Source organism: Anabrus simplex, chromosome 1 (genome assembly GCF_040414725.1).
Source record: "Anabrus simplex isolate iqAnaSimp1 chromosome 1, ASM4041472v1, whole genome shotgun sequence".
Taxonomy (NCBI): Eukaryota; Metazoa; Arthropoda; class Insecta; order Orthoptera; family Tettigoniidae; genus Anabrus; species Anabrus simplex.
The window spans coordinates 1,190,740,643-1,190,764,005 of record NC_090265.1 but is presented as its reverse complement, the minus strand read 5'-3'; the positions used below and the strand labels follow the sequence as shown (position 1 = coordinate 1,190,764,005).

At 41.6% G+C, this 23,363-nt stretch overlaps 1 protein-coding gene across 3 annotated transcripts in view; it reads right to left on the bottom strand.

The window, feature by feature from the left end:
* Positions 1-21,537, bottom strand: part of LOC136877374 (luciferin 4-monooxygenase) — a 128,440-nt gene extending 106,903 nt beyond the window's left edge. For all 3 annotated transcript variants that reach the window (XM_067151369.2, XM_067151360.2, XM_067151388.2), the window contains exon 1: positions 21,414-21,537. In XM_067151369.2, the coding sequence (XP_067007470.2) occupies positions 21,414-21,530 (117 nt within the window). In that variant the 5' untranslated portion in view covers positions 21,531-21,537. The remainder of the gene's footprint in view (positions 1-21,413) is intronic.
* Positions 21,538-23,363: the final 1,826 nt, after the last annotated feature.

Here is a 23,363-nt window from a genome sequence, read left to right as displayed (position 1 = left end):
GGAAGTCACCGAAGCTGCAGCCACAAAGGGAAGGCCAATATACAATCATCACCAGGATCAACGATCCGGCGGCCTCCCTGAGGGAAGATGATGGTTGTTCACCTGGATCGCCTGGCAACGTATCATGGAGCAGCTCGGGACGAGCAGCCTTAAGGAGGGGTTACTGTGTCTGCCATATTGGAATTTGAGAGTCTGGCAACGTCACCATCTGGTCCGCCCGTTTATTCTAAGACCCTGTGATAGGAAAAACAGAGAAAAAGAACAGCAGAAAGTGTCGTAGCGTGGATGGTAAAAATATTGCGTCAAGAAAGAGATCTAGAGAAGTGTGTAGTCGGGAATCCTGACTGTGTACCGAGGTATAAGTGGTAATTATCATTGGTTAATACATTTTAGTATAGAAGCTACCAGTCTAGTGTTAATTTATCTTACTACCCCGCCAACGTGTCACAATATATACGCTTTTTGGTAAATATTAGAATTGAACTTTTAGCCGGTGCTACCTTAAACCATTTTGTGTAGTCCATTTCTGAAAGATATCTAACGTCTTCTCTATAGTAATTCGACATTTCTCTATAGTATTTTGAATGCAGTATATTACAATATCATCTGTATATTGTATTATCCGAGCTGTTTTTATAATTTCTTTTTCAAGATCAGCAGTATACAAAATATACATAATCGGACTTAAAATGTCACCTTCTGGCAGTCCTACAGATGCGTTACGGCAATTGCTTTGGTTGGCGAGTTGTTGGAGACATACTCGTTGATATATATAGAGTTGCCCTATTATACAGTATTACCGGTAATCAACGTGGAAGAAAAAAACATATTCCTTAGTTTATGGAGTAAGATGAAAATATTCACGTTGTCATAAGCACCTTTAATATCTAAAGAAAGCAGCAGTAACGTGCTGATTTCTAGATATTGCCAACAGTATATCTACTATTGAAATATTCAAAACATATATCGTTCTGCGATCTTCGAGGAATGCGAATTGCTACGGTATTTCGGTAGATGTCCATAACATACTACAGCCCACATTATTCTGTTTAGTAATTTTTTTTTGAAACAGTTTCCTAATACAACAACTGAAACAAATTCCTCTGTAACTATTTGGATCACGTTTCGGTTTTCTAGGTTTCCTTATAGGTACTAATACGAAATAGTTCCACTCCATAGGTATATTTCCAAATTCAAATATAAGGTCAATTTTTAAGTAGGATGTTTTTAGCTTTAGGTGGTAAGCATTTAATCATATTATATGATATAAAATCTGTTCCAGGGTTTTTTGTGGAACGCAGAGGTGAAAGAAGCTACTGGGGAGAATGAGTCTAACTACAATGTCAAAATTAATTAAAAGCTTAAACTGAAGGTTATATTTTCAAACCTCAAAATTTAACGATTTTTACAGGTACAAGTAGCAAACATTAAACAAGTCTAGGAAAGACAAGATTAGTGGTATTAACAGATTGTGGGCTTCAAGCCCTCACTTTACTTTTCCCGAGCTCCTAGCTCAATTTTACAAAAGAGCACAAATTTATACAAGGGCAGAAATCCCCTAATTCAAAGAGCACTTGCTCCCAAAATTACAAATTCTAGCCTTCAAGAGGCATTCAGTAATCTTACTTGGAAAAGAGCTAACAGGCTCTCAGTTTTCCAAGCCTACACAAGGCCACATCAACTTACAATTTCTGGCCTCTCAAGGCACAATTTACAATTGGAAAATGATTATACAGGGGTATTTAATACCCAACCTACTGGGACTCCATGAAACAAGAATAACGGTTAAATAAATGCCCCGAACACAAAATGAATGGAGGAGAATACTTGCACTTCTGGATATGAGCACTTAAAACCTAAAGGGCACTAGACCGATGAAACAGGGGCTATTCCCAAACTATGGAGGTGACTCGTATAAGGATAAATTAATGGATTACAAATGTAGTCACCTCAAACCAAGATGAAGGGGAGCTCGAGAGGGTACATCACTCTCTATCCCCGATTTAGAGTTAAAGATTTTATGAAGTTATTACATTATCTGGCAGAATGTTACATTTTTAGAAAGAAGGTTACATAGTTAACGATTCAGACCTTTCCCTCGCGTTAAACTGCGGAGTTAGCAAGAAAGAAAGATGTTATGTGGCCTTTACCTCGTAGAAGTTCTAGCAGCTGACGTAAGAGGCCGCCCGCGCCCCGCTTTGACACACACACACAGTAAGATGACGACGAATTGTGTACCGGGAGGTACACCTCTACGCTGCGTGTTCAAAATGAGCGCCTAAAAGAACTCTTCTATCTATCAAATGTGAAACCAACAATACAACAAGTTAGAACTTTACTCTGAAGATGTCACCACTAAAATCTGATATAATTTTGTTATTGTGAAGTTTCCTGAACTGTGTGAATTTCTAATTGTTTTGTTTTCCATTCATCAAGAAGTTTGGACATTCTCTCATAGATGACACTACCAAAGAACGATGATCATGCACCCTGGTGCGAAGTGAAAGAACCTTTGATTTAAAGAAGTTTTGTATTCATGAGTTTTTTCTAATTGATGTTCATTTATTTTTGGGTTGGCAATATTTTCTTTATATTTGCGCCAGTTTTGAATCTAGCCAATCGCTAATTTCTGTAATTAATTTTCTACCAATCACAGTCTTCTTCTTCTTCTTCTTCTTCTTCGATTTTCAGTGTAAATTTTAAATTCACCAATAAAAGTGAGAGTGTGTGGCTAGTTTAATCTTAAATGATCTCGAACTTTCCCCGAGGATTTATAAACTGCGGATTTTCACGTATCTTGGCCAATTGATCTTCATCTGACCTAGTGTGTGTGTCAAAGCAGGAGGCGGGCGGCCCCTCTTTCATCAGGCAGCAGTACACCGACAAGGTAATGGCCACATAACATCTTTATTTCTTGCTAGCTCCGCAGTTTAACCTGAGGGAAAGGTCCGAATCATTAACTATGTAACCTAGTTTTCCTAAAAGTGTAACTTTCTGCCGGCTAATGTAAAAACTCCATAAAATCTTTAACTGTAAATCGGGGATAGAGATTGATGTACACTCTCGAGCTGCCCTTCATCTTGGTTTGAGGTGACTACGTTTGTAACTGGCTTTCTTCCTTTCCGTAATGTATTAATTTATCATTATACGAGTCACCTCAATAGTTTGGCAATAGCCCCTGTTTCACTGGCCTAGTGCCCTATAGGTTTTACGTGCTCATATCTAGGAGCGCAAGAATTCGCCTCCATTCATTTTGTGTTCGGGGCATTTATTTAACCGTTTTTTCTTTTTTCATGAAAGCCCAGTAGTTCAGGTATTAAATACCCACGTATAATCATTTTCCTATTGTAAGTTGTGCTTTCAGAGGCTAGAATTTGTAAGTTGATGTGACCTTGAGTAGGCTTGGAAAACTGAGAGCCTGTTAGCTCTTTTTCAAAGATTAATGAATGCCTCTTGAAGGCTAGATGTATTTTGGGAGCAAGTGCTCCATGAATTAGGGGGATTTCTGCCCTTGAGTGAATTTGTGCTCTTTGTAAATTTAGCTGAGAGCTCAGGAAATGTAAAGCGAGGGGCTTGAAGCCCAGGACTTGTGGAATTCACTATATTGTATTTTCCTTGACTTATTTCTAAATTGCTAATTGTACCTGTTACGTTGTTATTTGTTGATTTTTGAAATTCTAAAGAAATATAACCTTTGTTAAAGTTTTAAATTAACTTTAATATTGTAGTTAGACCCATTCCTCCCCGGCACCTTCTTTAACCTCTTTCTGCTCGACGGGTAACAACGTAACCAATTGGCCAAGAAACATGAAAATCCGCAGTTTATAAACCCTCGGGGAAAGTTCGAGACCATTCAAGGTTAAACTAGCCACACCCTCTCCCGTTTATTGGTCAATTTAAAAGTTACACTCAAAATCGAAGAAGAAGACTGTGATTGGTAGAAAATTAATTACAGAAATTTGGGATTGGCTAGATTCAAAACTGGCGGAAATAAAAAGGAAATATTGGCAACCCATAAATAAATGAACATCAATCCGTAAAAAACTTATGAATACAAAACTTCTTTGAATTATAAGTTCTTATACCTCGCACCAGGATGCATGATCATAATTTTTAGTACTGACATCTGTGGAAGAATGTCCAAGCTTCTTGATGGATAGCAAACAAAACTAGTAGAAATACAGTCAGTTCAGAAAACTTCACAATAACAAAATTACATCATATTTTAGTGGTGACATCTTCTGAGTAAATTTGTAAGTTGGTGTAGTTTCAGTTTCACTGTTTCACCAATAGAGGAGTTCATTTAGGCGCTAGATTTAAATGCGCGGCGTTGGGGTGTACCTCCCGGTACAGACCTCCACCCTCTAAATGTCCTTCCTTGGGGTGACACAGAAGTATTTTGAAAAGAAAAAAAATTCCAGTTGAAGAAAATTTCTCTTAAGATTTTTTTTGATAGGTAGAAACTTGTTGAACTCCAGCTTTAGGGTGTCCTTTTAGTCATAGAAGGTTAAATACATGAGAATATTTTTGACGCAAATCCTGCCGCCGCTACCGATATCCAGTTGAGGTCGCCCGGACCCCTCAAGTACCCTCAGATACACCTCTCCCGCTACTATGAGAGGGGTAGTCGTGGTGATGGACGCCGCAGATTAGAAGTATATATACAGTCCCAGATGAGTTGGCGGGAGGGGCACCGCACTTCAGCCTTTGCCGGGAGATGGACTCCGGCGTGCCGTTCACAAGGAGTCTTCACGGGAGTGGAGTGGGCCCATACCCCACTTCATTTGCAGTACGGCGGCGAACGGCTGAGGGGGCACTGAAACAGTAAGATCTCGGCGACAGAAAATTCTTATTGGAGATTTGAGAGTACGACCTTTATTGGTGATGCTGAGGGGCGGGCGGCGTGGAAGGTGTTTGTATGCCAATGGTGTGGATATGTAGGAGACGGGGGCTTGGTAATGGCCACTTAAGAATTGACAGCAGAAAAACCAGAGGGGAAGATCGTACATAACAGGTCAATTACATACAATAACAGTGCAGAAAGACTCAACAAATAAAAAAGAATAAACTTCAAACAGCTGCTAAATTTAGCTGCTAACGAAGATAGCAAACCAATTATACAGGTTTAACCTGAGAGAGGTGGACTCTAAAGATCCTCTTTGTGCCTGGATTGCTCATTACTAATGTAACGGGAGTCAGGAAATCTAATATAATGCACGGCCCATGAAAACTGGGGGCAAGCTTGCCCGCGGGAACAAAGTTTCTAACTATGACCTGATCTCTGACTTTTAAATTGGTGGGCCTCCGTCCACGATCATATCTTTCCCTAACCTTTTCATGAGAAACTTTCAGGTTGTGCTTAGCTTTCTTCCATAGATCCCTAATATTATCGGGATCTATTGTCTCTGTTAGAATATCGTTAAATGACCAAAGGTTAGAGAGCGGCGTGTTGGGAACAAGTTTAAACATCAGAGAAGCTGGAGTGAACTTGTGAGATTCATGAGCCGCCGAATTCAAAGCGAAGGCCCACCAATGCAGGGACGTATCCCACCTTGAATGATCTTCATGATGAAATGCGATGAAAGGTGATCTAAGTTTACGATTGACCCGGTCAGTCAGAGATGATTGAGGATAATACGCGGAAGTAGTTACATGTGATATAGACAGATCAAAACAGATTTTATGGAAGAGGTTGGATGTAAATGCTTTAGCATTACCAGAAACTATATATTGACAAGGACCAAAAGAAGCAAATATGGTATTCAAACAAGAAATAGTGGTCTGAGCGGTTGCCAGCTTAGTCGGAAATAACCAGGAAAATCTTGTGAAACCATCTACACACACTAGAATGTATTTGTTGGCGTTCCCCTTTGATTGGGGGAAGGGTCCCACGTAGTCTATATAGAGGCGTTCCATGGGACGCGACACTTGATGAGAAGAAGTGGACAAGGTGGACTTACCAAGCATGCAAGATTTACAAGCTTTTACCAATTCACGAATTTCACCGTCCATACCTTTCCAGATAAACAACTCTCGGATCTTTTCTCGAGTTATGAAGATGCCTAAATGCCCCCCTAATGGGGTCTCATGATAGTACTTGTAGATCATAGGTACAAGAACAGCTGGAACCACAACTTTCATCATTTGATCATGCCTCGACGGGCAACACAAAACCCCGTTCCTCAACACATAAGGGACAACATGTTCCCCAAAAGAAAGAGTTTCCATAATAGGGGCCAGCACTGGATCTTCACGTTGATATTTTTCAATATCCCTAAACAACATGGGGGCATCAGTTAGACTGGCATTATCCCCCGAAAGTAAGGGCGCGGGAAGAAAGGAACTGTCTTCCTGTATGGTTGTCTCCACATCATGAGCATACATACGGCTTAGTCCATCCGCAACAAAATTTTCGGATCCTCTGATATGCCTAACATCAAACTGGAAGGCAGAAATGCTGATGGCCCCACGGGCTATATGACCAGTACGACGCGGCCTAGCTAAGACCCAACTTAAGGCTTGGTTATCTGTTTCCAGGTCGAACTTGACATGTTCCACATAGAGGCGGAACTTCTCTAATGCAAATAAGACTGCCAAACCCTTAAGTTCATAGATAGAATATTTTGCTTCTTGAGCCGATAATGTCCTAGATGCATAGGCGATGGGTCGCCTTCCGAGTTCAGTTTCTTGAAGAAGCACAGCAGCCACCGCCGACGACGAGGCGTCGGTTTGAACAATGAATTTCTTCGAGAAATCAGGCATAGCAAGGACAGGGGCGTTGAAAAAAGCTAATTTCAGGTTTTCAAAAGCGGCTTGTTGAGACGGCCCCCACACAAATTTAACGCCTTTCCTATGGAATAATTTCAAGGGTGCCGCTCTGTTAGCGAAGTTGGGAATAAATTTCCTGAAGAAATTCACCATGCCGATGAACCTGGCAATACCTTGATGTCCTTAGGAGGTTTGTAATCACGGATGACCTGTGTTCTTGAATGATCGATTGAAACACCATCGGGCGACACAATATGCCATAGGAATGACATGGAAGGTTTAGCAAAAGCTACCTTAGATAACTTCACAGTCAACCCTGCCTTATGAAGGCAATTAAGGACCTCTTTTAAATGATCAAGGTGTTCTTCAAAGGTCTCAGAAAATACGACATCATCAAGATAATGGTACAAGTATTCAAATTTGATGTCGGAGAAGACCCTATCTAGCAGTCTCGTGAGCACGGCTGCCCCCGTGGGAAGCACGAAAGGCACGCGGTTGTACAAGTTCCAATCCATGGCAAAAGCTGTTAGCTGTTTTGATTCTTCGGCTAGAGGGATCTGATTGTACGCCTGGTTAAAGTCAAGATGATGAAGAACTTAGCTCTCCGAAACCATGAAAAACAAGAGTGAAGGTCGGGAAGAGGAACAGATTGTAACACCACCTTCCGATTTAACGTCCTATAGTCAATGACAGGCCTGAAGCCGCCTTGGGGTTTCGGCACCAAAAATGGATGATGAATACGCCGACTTAGAGGGTCGAATAATACCATCCTTTAACATTTGATTGATGATCTCCTTGAGAGCTTTCATTTTAGGCGGAGATAGCCTATAAGGTGGAAATCTAACCGGGATCGAATCAGTAACCTCAATCTTGTATTCAATAAGGTCAGTAACACCAAGCGTATCGGAAAATACATCCGGAAATGACTGACACAACTTACGAATACTATCAGCCTGCTCCTCAGGTAGATGTCTAAGGTCTAACAACATCTCATCCTGGGTAGGCGAAACAGATGAACATGACACAGAATTACACTTAAGCAAAGGAATTTTACAGTTAATAATAATGTTATTTGCTTTACGTCCCACTAACTACTTTTACTGTCTTCGGAGACGCCGAGGTGCCGGAATTTAGTCCCGCAGGAGTTCTTTTTCGTGCCAGTAAATCTACCGACACGAGGCTGTCGTATTTGAGCACCTTCAAATACCACCGGACTGAGCCAGGATCTAACCTGCCAAGTTGGGGTTAGAAGGCCAGCGCCTTAACCGTCTGAGCCACTCAGCCCGGCGAATTTTACAGTTACTTGCAAATTTGAAAGTGCACGACTTGCTCTGAATGTCGGGTACTAGACCGGTATGAGACATGAACTCTGCTCCTAATATTATGGGGCAAGACAACTGCTAAGCCACAAACAATTTAACTTTCCAGGTGAATTTAAAAATCCGAATTTTGGCAAAGATGAGCCCTAAAATTTCTAAGGGAGATGAGTTAGCCGAAACACATTGAACAGAAGAAGAGAAATAGTCAGGAAACTTACAAATGTTCTTTAATTTCGAATACCATTCAGCCGAAATAATGGAACAAACACTCCCTGAGTCTAATAGGGCAGTGACCGGTTCACTATTTAACTCAATTTTAACAAAAGGTACAAGTACGGGGGTCTCCGCCGCAATCCTAAGGCATTCTTTTGGGCATTCCAATGATGGGTTAGACGAATCCTTACCATTACCCGAGCTTCCACTGGGTTTAACAGGGGCTGAGCCTGGAAAAGTTGAACATGCCGACTCAACCGATGACACTAGTCACTTTCGATTATTGGTGGAGGTTGACCCAGAAGTTGAACAGGATGGGGTGCTATTGGCTTTAGGGCAATTTTTTACGATATGAGTAAAAGAGCCGCATTTGAAACACCCTTGTGATGACCCTGCTCCATTCTTTGTCCCAGTGAATTTTATTACTGGGCACTTGTTACGCAGATGATCTGTCGACCCACAAGCATAACATTTGCGGGTGGTGAAAGTTCGGCGAGGTTGAGGCCGAAAGTTACTAGGAGACGGAGGGGGCTCCTTAGCTACTCGTAAGGTGTCGGCATACCGCACTCCTTCGGCTGAGACAGCCATAGCCTCCAATTCAGCAAAAGGTTTGAGGACGCGACGCGAAACACAGGTACGACCTTTAACAATGGTCTGCACGATTTGATCTTCAGGGAAATGAAGAGCGAATACCCTGGTGTAGAACTTAATGACCTGGATGAAGTCTGCGAGATTTTCATCCAGTCGCTGTACTCTGTAATATTACTTTTGAATTAAGGAAGACATGACTCGAGCCGGAATGAAGTTAGCCAGCAGATGGGCATGGAAGTCTTCTATGGAAGATTGCTCGGCTATTGCTTTAACAATTTTGTCCGAGTGGACACCTATGGAGTAAGGGTAAATAATTTGAAGAACTTGAGAGTGAGAGAGGGAAAACACCAGTGCGTGAGCTTGGAATTCAAATAAAAACCTTAAAAATGAAATAACTTCGCAAGTAGAATTTATAGAAAACCTAGAAATTCTCCTATGCAACATAGCCAAAGGATGAGGCAAACTACTGAACCCAGGTGACATAGTAGGTAACGGCCTAGAACGTTGAGAAGCCTCAGACACAGCATTATTTAAAAAGAAGGGTGGAATTGGTGCGCGACGATCAGACTCATTTCCTAATGGGGCAGAGATTTGTTGCGCTGCTACAGAGTTTCTGCTTTCTTCGCCCTTGGAAGAATCCTCCTCACTTACGATGTTTACGACAGTGGCTTGGTCGGTTTTGGGAGCAGCTGCCCCAGTTAACAATTGAGTAACTTTATTGGACATTTTTATAGATGATTAACTAAATCCTTAGCATGATCTTCCTTTAATGTTAGAGACAATAGATCGCTCACCCGGTTACAAAAATGGAACAATCTTGCCTGCACTCTCTTAAGTTGATTGGGAGATGGATCACTTACTTCAAAAAAGCTAACCACAAATGCTAACTCAATGGTATTATCAGTGATAGTGGAGAGAGCCTCATCAATTTCCTTCTCTCCAAAAGTTGGGATACTAATTGGTAATTCTAAAGATTCCTTAAGTGTGGTGGTATCTGCTGCAACCGTGCCTCCAGACAGAATATTCCTGATAAGTAATTCATAAATTAATTCCTCCTTGCGCAAGTAGACGGGATGGAGGATTTCGCGAGGGCCGGACATGATAAAAGAAAATTTACGGATTTAGAAAAAAATTCCATTGACTGAGAGAATTGTTAGAGTATAAATTGAATCCTATGTTCAGCCGTCAAAGGGGCTTAATTGAGACCCATTCAACCACGCTCTGCTACCACTTGTTCCGGTTTTTTTGTGGAACGCAGAGGCGAAGGAAGGTGCTGGGGTGAATGAGTCTAACTACAATGTCAAAATTAATTAAAAGTTTAAACTGAAGGTTATATTTTCAAACCTCAAAATTTAACAATTTTTACAGGTACAAGTAGCAAACATTAAACAAGTCTAGGAAAGACAAGATTAGTGGTATTAACAGATCGTGGGCTTCAAGCCCTCACTTTACTTTTCCCAAGCTCCTAGCTCAAATTTACAAAAGAGCACAAATTTATACAAGGGCAGAAATTCCCTAATTCAAAGCGCACTTGCTCCCAAAATTACAACACCTAGCCTTCAAGAGGCATTCAGTAATCCTACTTTGAAAAAGAGCTAACAGGTTCTCAGTTTTCCAAGCCTACTCAAGGTCACATCAACTTACAATTTCTGGCCTCTCAAGGCACAATTTACAACTGGAAAATGATTATACAGGGGTATTTAATACCCAACCTACTGGGCCTCCATGGAACAAGAATAACGGTTAAATAAATGGCCCGAACACAAAATGAATGGAGGCGAATACTTGCACTCCTAGATATGAACACCTAAAACCTAAAGGGCACTAGGCCGATGAAACAGGGGCTATTCCCAAACTATGGAGGTGACTCGTATAAAGATAAATTAATGCATTACAAAACGTAGTCACCTCAAACCAAGATGAAGGGGAGCTCGAGAGGGTACATCACTCTCTATCCCCGATTTACAGTTAAAGATTTTATGAAGTTATTACATTAGCCGGAAGAAAGTTACATTTTTAGAAAGAAGGTTACATGGTTAACGATTCGGACCTTTCCCTCGCGTTAAACTGCGGAGTTAGCAAGAAAGAAAGATGTTATGTGGCCATTGCCTTGTAGAAGTTCTAGCAGCTGACGAAAGAGGCCGCCCGCCTCCCGCTTTGACACTCACACTCAGTAAGATGACGATCAATTGGCCAAGAAACGTGAAATTCCGCAGTTTATAAACCCTCGGGGAAAGTTCGATATCATTCAAGATTAAACTAGCCACACCCTCTCACGTTTATTGGTCAATTTAAAAGTTACACTCAAAATCGAAGAAGAAAAAGAAGAAGAAGACTGTGATTTGTAGAAAATTAATTACAGAAATTAGGGATTGGCTAGATTCAAAACTGGCGGAAATAAAAAGGAAATATTGGCAACCCATAAATAAATGAACATCAATCAGTAAAAAACTTATGAATATAAAACTTCTTTAAATTATAAGTTCTTATACCTCGCACCAGGGTGCATGATCATAATTTTTAGTACTGACATCTGTGGAAGAATGTTCAAACTTCTTGGTGGATAGCAAACAAAACTAGTAGAAATACAGTCAGTTCAGGAAACTTCACAATAACAAAATTACATCATATTTTTGGTGGTGACATCTTCTGAGGAAATTTGTAAGTTGGTGTAGTTTCAGTTTCACTGTTTCACCAATAGAGGAGTTCATTTAGGCGCTAGATTTAAATGCGCGGCGTTGGGGTGTACATAATCCATTCCTGGGAAAGTATTTTCTTATTATATAATGCAATTTCGAATTCCGATGGGATATTGGTCGTATGAAAGTTTGAAATTTATTTGTAATTCCAGTAATCGGATATTAAAGCAAAGGTACTACATAATCTGGAGTTAATTTTTTATAAAATTGAAGGAGAGTTGTACTGTCGCAGTCGATATTGTTTATAATATTGAAGTTCGAGTTGCATAACTTTCCAATGTGGAACCAGACATCTTGAAAAAGGGTTTGCCTATTTAATGAATTTGAAAACTCTTTCCAAGCCAGTCGTCGTTTCTTATTAATTTTTTTGGATTAGTTCGGCTATATTCTTATATTGATTATAAGTTGCTGTTGTCCCTTTATGTCGGAATTCCTTTAAAGCATTTTTTCGACGCTGTACCCATTCCGAACATTCATCATCCCACCAACGAATATTAGGTGAATATTTCTATTTGTATTTCGGTTCAAGTGTGTGGTACGTGTCTAAATGCAGCTTTATAATATTTATTAAATTCTTATATTGATCATTATCCTCTCTCTTTTTTGTCTAAAATAGACTATTTGTCCTAAATATATCTTTGGAATAACGAATTATCTGTATGGTTTATTTGTCGCACACTAATCAGAAATTTTGGTGGCTTTCGGACAGCATTCGAGGTGATATTAATGAAAATAGGAAAACTATAACTTTGGTGTGTATCATTTCCTGTTTGCCATAACATTTTATGTGCCAAATCAATAGTTGCTATAGTTAGATCTACAGCGCTGGGATTTGTATTGGGCGCAGTGATCCATCATCCAATATTGTAAGAGGGGTCTTATTGATGATGTTCTCTTTATCCGGGCCCTTTTTTACAAGCAAGAAACACTTCCTCAATCCCCAAATCGGATTATGGGAATTGCAATCGGCGCCAATAATAGTGGACGTTCTGAATTTTTCAAAACAATTCTTCCATTGTTCATATGTAGGCCTAATTTTAGGATGACAATGTAAGGAAACAATTGTTAAATGATTTTATGTAATTGCATTTGCCTGGACATTTGGAATCGCATATATTAACTCTCTGACTTGGAAATCTATAGTATTTTAATGAGGATGCATACATACAATACACCACACTAATCGTATGGCATTGAAACCAGGGACTCGGAAATTATATTTCCTTGTGAACCATGTTTCACTAAGTATAACAATTTGTGGATCAAAAAAGTGTATATTCTGAACTAATTCATGTATCTTGTTTAAAATACTCCGACAGTTCCTCCGCAATATTCTCGTTTTAGTTAGTTAATAGAGTAATAACTTCGTCGTGTTAAACTTTAATTAAGTCAAATTACGCCACTGAACATTTTGTCCCATTTGGTTCATTATGAATTCAAGTATTTTAGATAATTCTTGAACTTCCCCCTCCGACTGAATGCTTACGTTAGAAGATTCGCCCGGCATAAAAACAGAAGCCTCAGTAACGCAGTTCTCAGAACGGACTTGTTCTGTTGTTGGACTTATTTATTAAGGATTCATTCACAGAACTTGAAAGTAAATGAGATCTGATTTCCGGAATAGATTGTGTTTCTCGTGGAGGGTCCCTTATCAAATGGAGGTAGTTACATCTATAGAATCCTGGTCTACAGGTTTGTTTGGGTAGACTATTGACAATAGCAATAAACTTCCTTTTACGAGGATGAAATGGTTCAGATGTACTGGAAGAAGATTGCACTAAACGGGGGAAATGCTGTGGTATTGTTAGTGGATAAAAATCCTGTTTCAAAGGACCAAAATAATTTTTACCTCGAAAAAGGACTTATTCTCAACACTCATTATTCTTTTACTTTCCTTCCGTCGCTGATGACGGTACACCTTTCATCCCCTGCCTGATGATTACCTTCACAATGGATGCATTTAACCAGGGTCTGTGTATAGTCCTGCGTGTTATAATTAAAATCATATTTCCCACATCTAGGTTCTCTAGCTCTACAACTTGTTGACGAATGTCCATATCTTTGAAGTTTTCGACAAATGATAGGTGCAAAAATGAATGTTTGCCTTGGGTAATTTTTGAGATTCAAAAACTCCCTTTATTGTAGCAGTAGGTATATATTCTGTCTTACCATCCTTGGATGATAGATTCATTCTTTGAGCCTTGATCACCGGATATGGTGAATCTATATACAGTAAGAGTTCTGATACAGAGGTATCACCCCCCCCCCCCCCTCATCAAACCTATTCTATGTACATTTGGTGATGGTACGAAAACTTTCAGATGGTTTTCTTGAAGAATCGGATTGGAAAGGAAATTATTAGCAGCCTGTCGAGAGCTGAAAGTAATTTGAAATCTGTTTCGGCCCTTTCTGTGAATGTCTTTTATGTTGGGAATCTGCCGTTCATAAAAAAAGTCTGCCTAAGGCCATAGGGTTTAGATGTCCTATTTTTCTATCTGGATCATCCGATTCGACGTATACAATATACGGTCCTATATGAGTTTCTGTAGAGGTGTTCATTTTGTCAATATTAGACCATTCGTTATTAACCCTATTCTTGATAAGGTAACTTTTTATCAACTATCATCCCATCTAAAGACACTTGTTCCAAGATTATATTTTCATCAGATATTGGATCTGGAGGTCGAATCATACCTCCACCTCCACTATCTGCCGACAACCCTTGAACTATTCACTCTACTACGTATCTATCGGTAGCCAGTGACAGGACGTAGCCGCTGCAAACACTCCCAACAGTGCACCACTAGTCAAAAACAGCAAGAGTATCAACGATCTGCTACAGTTGAATGCTCGCACGACACTGTGTTGATGTTTTGCTTTGTATTACCGGGCAATGCTTGACGAGAAGCTCTAGAATTAAATTTTCAAACGTGTTTTTCTTAAACGAGTTGTACCGGATTTATACGTTAATAGTGCATTTCACGTTCCACAAGAAACATACTCAGTATGCTGACTGTCTGCAGTGATCATAAGCAGGAACTTCTTCCAAAAGTCAGAACTGAGTCCATCTCTTGATTAGTTTATATTCACTGTTTTGAATTTTAGCTATAACGCTGTCCGTCAATTCTCGTGGCATGGTAAACTTCAGCTCAAAACTAATGGTTAAGTCAACGATTCCATCATACTTTTATACCTCGAAATTCTCGCTCTTTGAATACAAGGGCTTACTCATCTCTGAATGAACCACATTGCTTGCAACATTAGTAAAGTAAGCAAGGTCGTCCCTCCCTAATCAGCCAACTTCACTTCGAACATGCCCTGTCGAACAAATTGGAGGAAACTAGGGCATTTTAGATTATACGCTCTACTCATGCGTGATGGTGGTTGCAAATGCAGCAAGGCACATCTTGCTCTACTTTGGTTATCCGTCTCAAGTTCGAACAATGCATGCCACTAATATCTACATAGTGCAGCTGTGAGCTTGCATTCGGGAGATAGTGGGTTCGAACCCCACTGTCGGTAGCCTTGAAGATGGCTTTCCGTGCTTTTTCATTTTCACACCAGGCAAATGCTGGAGCTGTACTTTTAATCAAGGCCATGGCTGCTTCCTTCTCACTTCTAGCCCTTTCCTATCCCACAAGACCTGTCTGTGTCGGTGTGACGTAAAGCAAAATTGTATGAATGAAATGAATTTATCTACAAAAAAACACACTACACCACACTACCAACTACCACAGAAACATGCAAGAGTGAATACATCTTCGCTTGGAGTTGGGTATCAGGAAGGGCATCCGATCGTAAAACTGTGAAAAACTGGGCGAGTTGGCCGTGCGGTTAGGGGCGCGCAGCCGTGAACTCGCATCCGGGAGATAATGGGTTCGAATCCCACTGTCGGCAGTCCTGAAGATGGTTTTACGTCTTTCCCATGTTCACACCAGGTAAATGCTGGGGCTGTACCTTGATTAAGGCCACAGCCGCTTCCTTCCCATTCCTAGGCCGTCCCTGTCCCATTGTCGCCATAAGATCTATCTGTGTCGATGCGACGTAAAAAAAACTGTGAAAAAACTTGATCACGTTCCTACCAAATAAATTGGTAAGCCAGGATGAACAAGAAGAGAGCATATTCTTTCATCGTTAAATTCGAAGGGATCGAGGCCCCTAACTTGGTCTCAGTGACCGACTGAGTCACTCAGTATGGCAGTTAACTGTTTGACTGAGAATTAGACAATTTGAGGTAGAATGTTCATTCTGTCGCCTTTGAAATTGAAATACTGTAGTACTATCGAAATTCGATCCGAATTCATCATAACACGCGAGTCGGGAGTCGAGTGACTAGTCCACTGCGTCTGCCCTTCCCTCCTCTCCCTCCACACATTGTTATTATGTTAAAATTGTGAAATCATATAAGAATACTTAAATTGTTTATCTACATTCTGCATTAAGGCACGTAAGTCAAATAACATGAGATTCACCTTGTTTAGTTTTGACACTTTTCCCGTTCTTCTAACTGACGATGTTGACATCTAATGTATTCTACCGAGTCCGCCTCTGTGGTGTAGTGGTTAGCGGGATTATCTGCCACCCCTGGAGGCCCGGGTCGATTCCCGGCTCTGCCATAAAATTTGAAAAGTGGTACGAGGGCTGGAACGGGGTCCACTCAGCCTCGGGAGGTCAACTGAGTAGAAGTGGGTTCGATTCCCACCTCAGCCATCCTGGAAGTGGTTTTCCGTGGTTTCCCGCTTCTCCTCCAGGCAAATGCCGGGATAGTACCTACCTTAAGGCCACGGCCGCTTCCTTCCCTCTTCATTGTCTATCCCTCTCAATCTTCCCATCCCCCCCGCAAGTCCCCTGTTGAGTATAGCAGGTGAGGCCGCTTGGGCGAATTACTGCTCATCCTCCTCAGTTGTATCCCCCTACCCAGAGTCTGAACCTCCAGGACACTGCCCTTGAGGCGGTAGAGGTGGGGTCCTTCGCTGAGTCCGAGGGAAAAATCGACCCTGGTGGATAAACAGATAAAGAAGAATAAGAAGAAGAAGTTCAACCGAAAACATATTAAGTCACATCAATGGCGAATTCTGGTATGTTATGGAGATTTTGTGCAACATTTGTTCCATATGTTCTGTGCAGAGTTGCTTCATTCTCTTGATGTTTCTAAATGGATTTACTTTGATATGGGCAGTTTTGATGCAATAGTCCTAATTATGTTATGACAATTGAATCCCATATCTAGCGAGGTTCGTTAATACGCAGGAATCATAAATACCCACCCTCTACGCGATCATCTTCTTCTTCTTCTCTTCCTGGCCTTATTCCTAGTTATATTGGAGTTGGCACGCGTGTGTTTGGTTTTACGGCCGGATGGCCTTCCTGACACAAACCCTATGTGGAGGGATGTACAGTATTCACTGCTGCATGGTTTTTGCGGTGGGTAGTGTACTACGTGTAAATGAAGTTTTGTATTAATACGAACATAAACATCCAGCCCCTGAGCTAGAGGAATTAACCAGGCGTAGTTAAAATGTCCCAGCCTCGCTGGGAATCAAACTCGGGGCTCTCTGAACAGAAGGCAGTACACAGACCATTCATTCAAGGACTCGGAAACCTACCCTCCATTCGATAGTGTATTTTAATTCTATAGTAGCACCCGGCCATATCCGGCCCCGCGGTGTAGGGGGCAACGCGTCCGCATGTCACCCGGCGGCACCAGGTTCACTTCCCGACCGGTTCTGGGGCTTTTAATTGTAAATTATTAATATCCCTGGCCTGGGGACTGAGTGTTTGTGTCGTCCTTAACGTTCAACACTCTACACTTCCGCAATTACAATTACACGCACGTTCATATCACATGATGCAGGTAGTGGCAAAAGATCTACAGAGGTTGACGCCACGAACAAATAGCATTTTAAAAAAAGAACCCGGCCAAGTGACTCAGACTGCTGAGCGCTCGCCTTCTGAGTCCAAGCTGGAGGATTCGATCAGTTCGGTGGGTATTTGAAAGTACTCAAATATAACACTGTCGTGTCGGTAGATTCATGCGGAAAAAGTTGATAATATGAATCATGATTATGTTAACCACCACCATCATGATTATCATTATGGTCATGAACATCATTTGTATAGCGGGCTCTTCTTTCTTTCTTTCTTATTCCGTTTACGGTCCAGGGTTGGGTTTTTATTCCAACTCAACAAGGGATCCCACCTCTACCACCTCAAAGGCAGTGTCCTGGAGCGTGAAACTTCGGGTCGGGGATACAAGTTGGAAGGAGGACCAGTATGTCGCCCAGTAGCGTAGCTAGAATCGACCGATTAGGGAGGTTATACTTACAAAATGTTGATAGAACAAAATGAAGATACTTGTACGTATGTGGTTCGTGCATGCAAAGATAGGCTACAAGTAAATTGTTTTGAATTCAGATTGCAGTACTGATGCATTACAAAATCTTACATTAAAATACAGAACAAGGACAATATGATCAAAGTGAGTTGAGATTGCAATCTAAAATCCAACTTTCGAGACTTCTTAGAAAACAGGTTCAAGAGATTTATTTATTTATTTATTTTGTCTCTATTAATATCCAAAATAGCCAGACCTTAGAGTCGAATTTCACTTGTTTATTGTCAGTTTCTGTTTATTTTCTTTCGTAAAAATTTCATGGGGTTTCTAACTCACAGAACCCCCCCCCCTCCCTTGGATATACCCCTGCCTCGCCCAAGAGGCCTCACCTGCCATTCTGAACGGGGTCTTGTGGGGGAATGGGAAGATTGGTAGGGATAGACAAGGAAGATGGGAGGAAGCGGCCGTGGCCTTAAGTTAGGTACCATCCCGGCATTTGCCTGGAAGAGAAGTGGGAAACCACGCAAAACCACTTCGAGAATGGCTGAGGTGTGTGTGTTTTTTTTTGGGGGGGGGGGGGGGGCTCAATATTTCATCGCTTTCTTTTTAGGACGTTCTGCAGCCGATCTTTTCTTTAAACTTCTTACTGCGCAGAGGGTGAGTCTCCCCTCTATGGCAAGACGCAGGGAGGTGACTGAGATGATGAAAATAAGAAGTGTGTTTGAGTACACTACTACTCTTTGTTAATTAGTTTATCAAAGTTGGAGAAGAACGCGGATCGTGTTGCGTTGAGAAACAGGTTGATTAGCCACCGCTACGTTGTTTCTCTCATGGGACAGTATAAGCCCTGTTACACGAGTCTCACACATCAACAGCCTTCCCGTAGACTGCAGTACGACTACTACTAAAATGTTTTCATTCCTCCCCTGAAGGGGGAGGCGGGCCTCTTAGACGGTGACGCCATCTCTCAGGCCGGGACATTTGTTACGGTGAAGGAGATGCTCGGAGAAGGTGAAAGGTTGGCGGCCGTGGCCTATACTAGGAACTGTCTTGGCATTCGCCTTAGTGCAGAAGAATGGAAAGCCACGGAAAACCATTCTCAGGACAGCCGTCGGTTGGGGCCAGCCGTGAGGTCCAGCCCTGTCCCGTCTCCCGAATGCAGAGGCGTAGAGCCATGGTAGAGCCGTGGCCACTCCTTCCTCTAATCGGTTGGCCAGTCAGAGTCCAGAGCTGTTAGACCACGGACCAGCCGTGGCTACTTATGGGCCGAGACCCACTCTGCTTTGTGCCACAGAGGAGAGACTCACCTGTATTTCAAGAAACGGCAGTGAAATAATAAATTATATCGACATTAGCCTGAAGTTACTTTCCGGAGAAACCCAGTCCGGACAATAGGCGAAAATTTACTGTAGATATTATCCTGGGATCAGATTGTATGAATGTCCAACCCTTGTCTTGTATCTCCAGGACCGGGTGTGAAGTGAGAGCGGTCGCCTACCACCAAAGCATGTGCTTTATCTTACATGGATATATTCGTGAACAGTTACAATACGAGAGAGAAAGAGCGGCCTACTCTACTCCAACAAATTTGACTTGCACAGATTTGTTTCATAGGATATCGAAGGAAGTCTCCGATTTCATCTGCTTCATACATTACGATGTTTGTTTGTCCAACCATTGTCCCATTTCTCTACGGGGTCGGTATGAGGTGAGATGAATCTGTCGTGGTGGGTTTTTATAACCGGATGCCCTTCCTGACGTCAACCTCATCAGAGGAGTTAATGAGATGAAATGAATGACATGATATAAGATAGTAGGAAGGGAGAGGGTGAAACCCGGTACCGGCATATATAGCCTACTCCTGTCGAATAGCACTAAGGGATCTGCTCAAGGCTTACCTTCTCCATACGACAGACGAATCACCATCAACAGCGTCATATGCCCCCACTCCATATGAGCACTGCGGAGAGGTTTGGAATGTAATCTAGGCTTTTGGCACCCAATATGGTGATTATAAATTGTATACCACCCCTCCCCTACCTGCCAGCCAACATTCTGATGGTGAAAATGTTTTCGACCAACGGGACTCGAACTGGCTATCCTCGGTGTCAGACCGTTCCGACTTCAACACCTTAACGATCATGGCCACCAGGCGGGCTTCATACATACGATCTGACTCTAATTAATAGAAATTAGTAGCCGGGGGAGGGCTTGTGACGCCCAGTATTCCCCTCCCCTCCATGGAATTTTTACAGAAAGAAACTGAGCGGACACTGACAATAAACAATAAACTAAACAAACATTCAGAGACACAATATTGAAAAACCAACAGATTTCCTTTCTTTCTGTTTTTTCTCCGGGACTCAGCGAGGGATCCCACTTCTACCACCTCAATGACAGTGTACTGGAGCGTGAGACATTGGGTCAGAGAACAGGCCAGTAAGCTCGCCCAGGCGGCCTCATCTGCTGTGCTGAACAGGGGCCTTGTGGGGAGACGGGAAGATTAGGGATAGACAAGGAAAAGAGAAGGATGCGGTCGTGGACTTAAGTTAGGTACCATCCTGGCATTTGCCAGGAGGAGAAGAGGAAACCACGGAAAACCACTACCGAGGCTGATTGGTCCCCTTGGCAGAAGCGGGAATCGAACCCGGGCCTCCAGGAATGGCAGCGGGGGTGTGGTAGCTAATCACGCTAACCACTATACCACAGATCTGTTGAATCTTTTTTTCTAAGAAGCCTTGAAAATTGGATATTAGATTGTAAACTGAACATACAATTCGCAGAATCGAATTATTTCAGCTTATCAAATGAACAGTGCATTTTGAGTTACCTAGACTGTTCAACCTGCATTTGCATAATGAAGATTTCCTTTTAGACTGTGAGTCTGCAAAATAAATAAAAGACGAAGTAATAGTGATAACCATTTTAAAGTCCACACTCTCCATAAAATCGGTTAACGTCGCATCATTAAAGGATCTGGTGTCTCGTGGACGTTAATCCTGTATCACCTTAACGTGTTTGTGTTTCAGCTACATGCTACGATTAGTCTTTTCTAAGCATAAACAACGGAGTTAAACGAGACTATTTTCTCTATGGTGTGGTGGTTATTGTAATTAGCTGCAACCCCCGGAGGCCCGGATTCGATTCTTTTCTGTGGTTTCCCACTTATCCTCCAGGCAAATATTCCCATCCCCCCACAAGACCACTGTACAGCATAGCAGGTGAGGCCGCCTGGGCAAGATACTGGTCCTCTTCCCCAGTTCCACTCCCCACCACCACCACTGACCCAAAGTCTGACGCTCCAACACACTGCCCTTACAGGCAGTAGAGGTGGGATCCCTCGCTGAGTCTGGGGGATAAACCAACCCTGGAGGGTAAACGGATTGAGAAAGAAAGAAAGAAAGAAAGAAAGAAAGAAAGAAAGAAAGAAAGAAAGAAAGAAAGAAAGAAAGAAACACAAAAATGATTTCTAAATGACCAAAGACTTGCCTGTATGATTTTGTCTCCATGAATTTTGAGCTGTGTCAAGAGGTATCTTCCCAAAGGCTGATCAGGAGGAGTCCAATTTTGACATTCTCCGAAGATCACATTCTCTTCGCAGTCCATCTCTAGCACGCTGGGCCAGAAAAAGAACGTTCCGTATCTGTCGAAATGATAAACAACTTGACTTGCTTATTTTTATCAATAGCGTATTTTCCTGATAAACAACTTGACCTGCTTATTTAAATCAATAGCGCATTGTCATGTTATTTATCATTGTAACTATGTGCAATGTTTCATGTTATATTCATCTCCCGATTTCTAGGTCACTGAATGACATAAAGGGTGGTTGTGGGTGCAAGACGTAAGAATGGACCATAAGAATGAAATTTAGCTGCTGTACGTATTTGTGATAGGACTTCAAAATTACATGAACTGCATATACAAAACTGCATTTTGTTGTAGTTAAAAATTTATGTCTCCTGGCTATTGTTGTTTGTGAAATTATTATATATATATATAGTATGCCTTTGTTGGTGGGACGTAGTGTTTACAGTGCACTGTGTCTTCTGGTACGGGCTAGAATATATTGGTTACTTTCATGGACTTGTCTCAGTCTTATCCTTGGCATTGACAACATGAAACTGACTGAGGTATGAGCGATGCTAGTAATACCATTCTTTATGCAGCCAGTCCCTGTTACGAATGGTGTGAAAATATCGCTCATGGGATCGGTTGGTGCATGCATTTTAGTGGGCTTGCAAACTGATATATAATAGCAAATTCTGGCCCGTTGAGAAAAGCAACGGGAAACTACCCCACTCCTCATTTCCCTAGTATGTCTCTTCAGTGACGCCTAAGTCATCTATGACAGCTGTTGACGGAGCTGTGGAGGATCATACCAGCCTTCGGGCTGAATCCCAACATCTATATATATAATTAGAGTTTTGTCTGTTCATTGCTCAGAATTGAAAAAGAATGGTATTTCTGAATCGGTCGTGTCCACAGTAATAAGGAAATGTACTTTTTACTTTTCCGTAATGTCTGTCTGTCTGTCTGTCTGTCTGTCTGTCTGTCTGTCTGTACACGCATCACGAGGAAACGACTGAGGAGAATTTAATGAAAATCGGTATGTAAAGTCAGCAAATGGGCCACTACAATCTCGGCTATAAATCAATTTATTCACACTAAGTGAAATGGTAGTTTAGGGGAAAGCCTAACATTTAATTCTCAAATATTTATGTTATGAGTGGTCCTATCAATAAATGCTACATAACTAAAGTTACAGTATATGTAATTAAATTTACGATCAGTTATGTCTTATACGTTTTTACCATACCGGCTATGATAACACAGATATTCATACATTTGTAGGTTTATTGCTAAACCATATCAACGTTGAGCCACGAGAAAATGGGTAAACAGAATTTAATGAAAATCAGTATATAGCGTCGGGGAATAAGAAACTGCAGTCTACGCTATAAACAATTTTATTCACTCTGTATAAAATGGTAGTTCAGGGGAAGTCGCCTAAAATTTAATTTAACAAATATTTATGTTATTTGTCCTATCGAGAGAAGTACTACACAGCAAAAGTTATAGAGAATACAATTTCCGATCATGTATGTTATATTCCCGTGCCAGATGCAGCTTGTACAGGGGAAGAGCTCTGAACTGAGTAGGGGCTTTTCTGTACTCTGTGGAAGACGGATCTGGATGGGGAAGTCCTCAACCCCGACACGGCGCGTCCCAATGGCTGATAGGGGCTCTCGTGAGAGAGTGGTGTTCGCACCCGCGGATCAACTGAGGACATGATATAGTGGCAGCAGCTATATCATTAATGCTGATAAGAAGATCGATACATCGACCTTGTATCAGCATACAGCTGCCTCGCGTCCTAGGATCTTGGATGTTACGATGTGACGTGGTTACTGCGCATTGAGGAAGGCAACGGGAAAC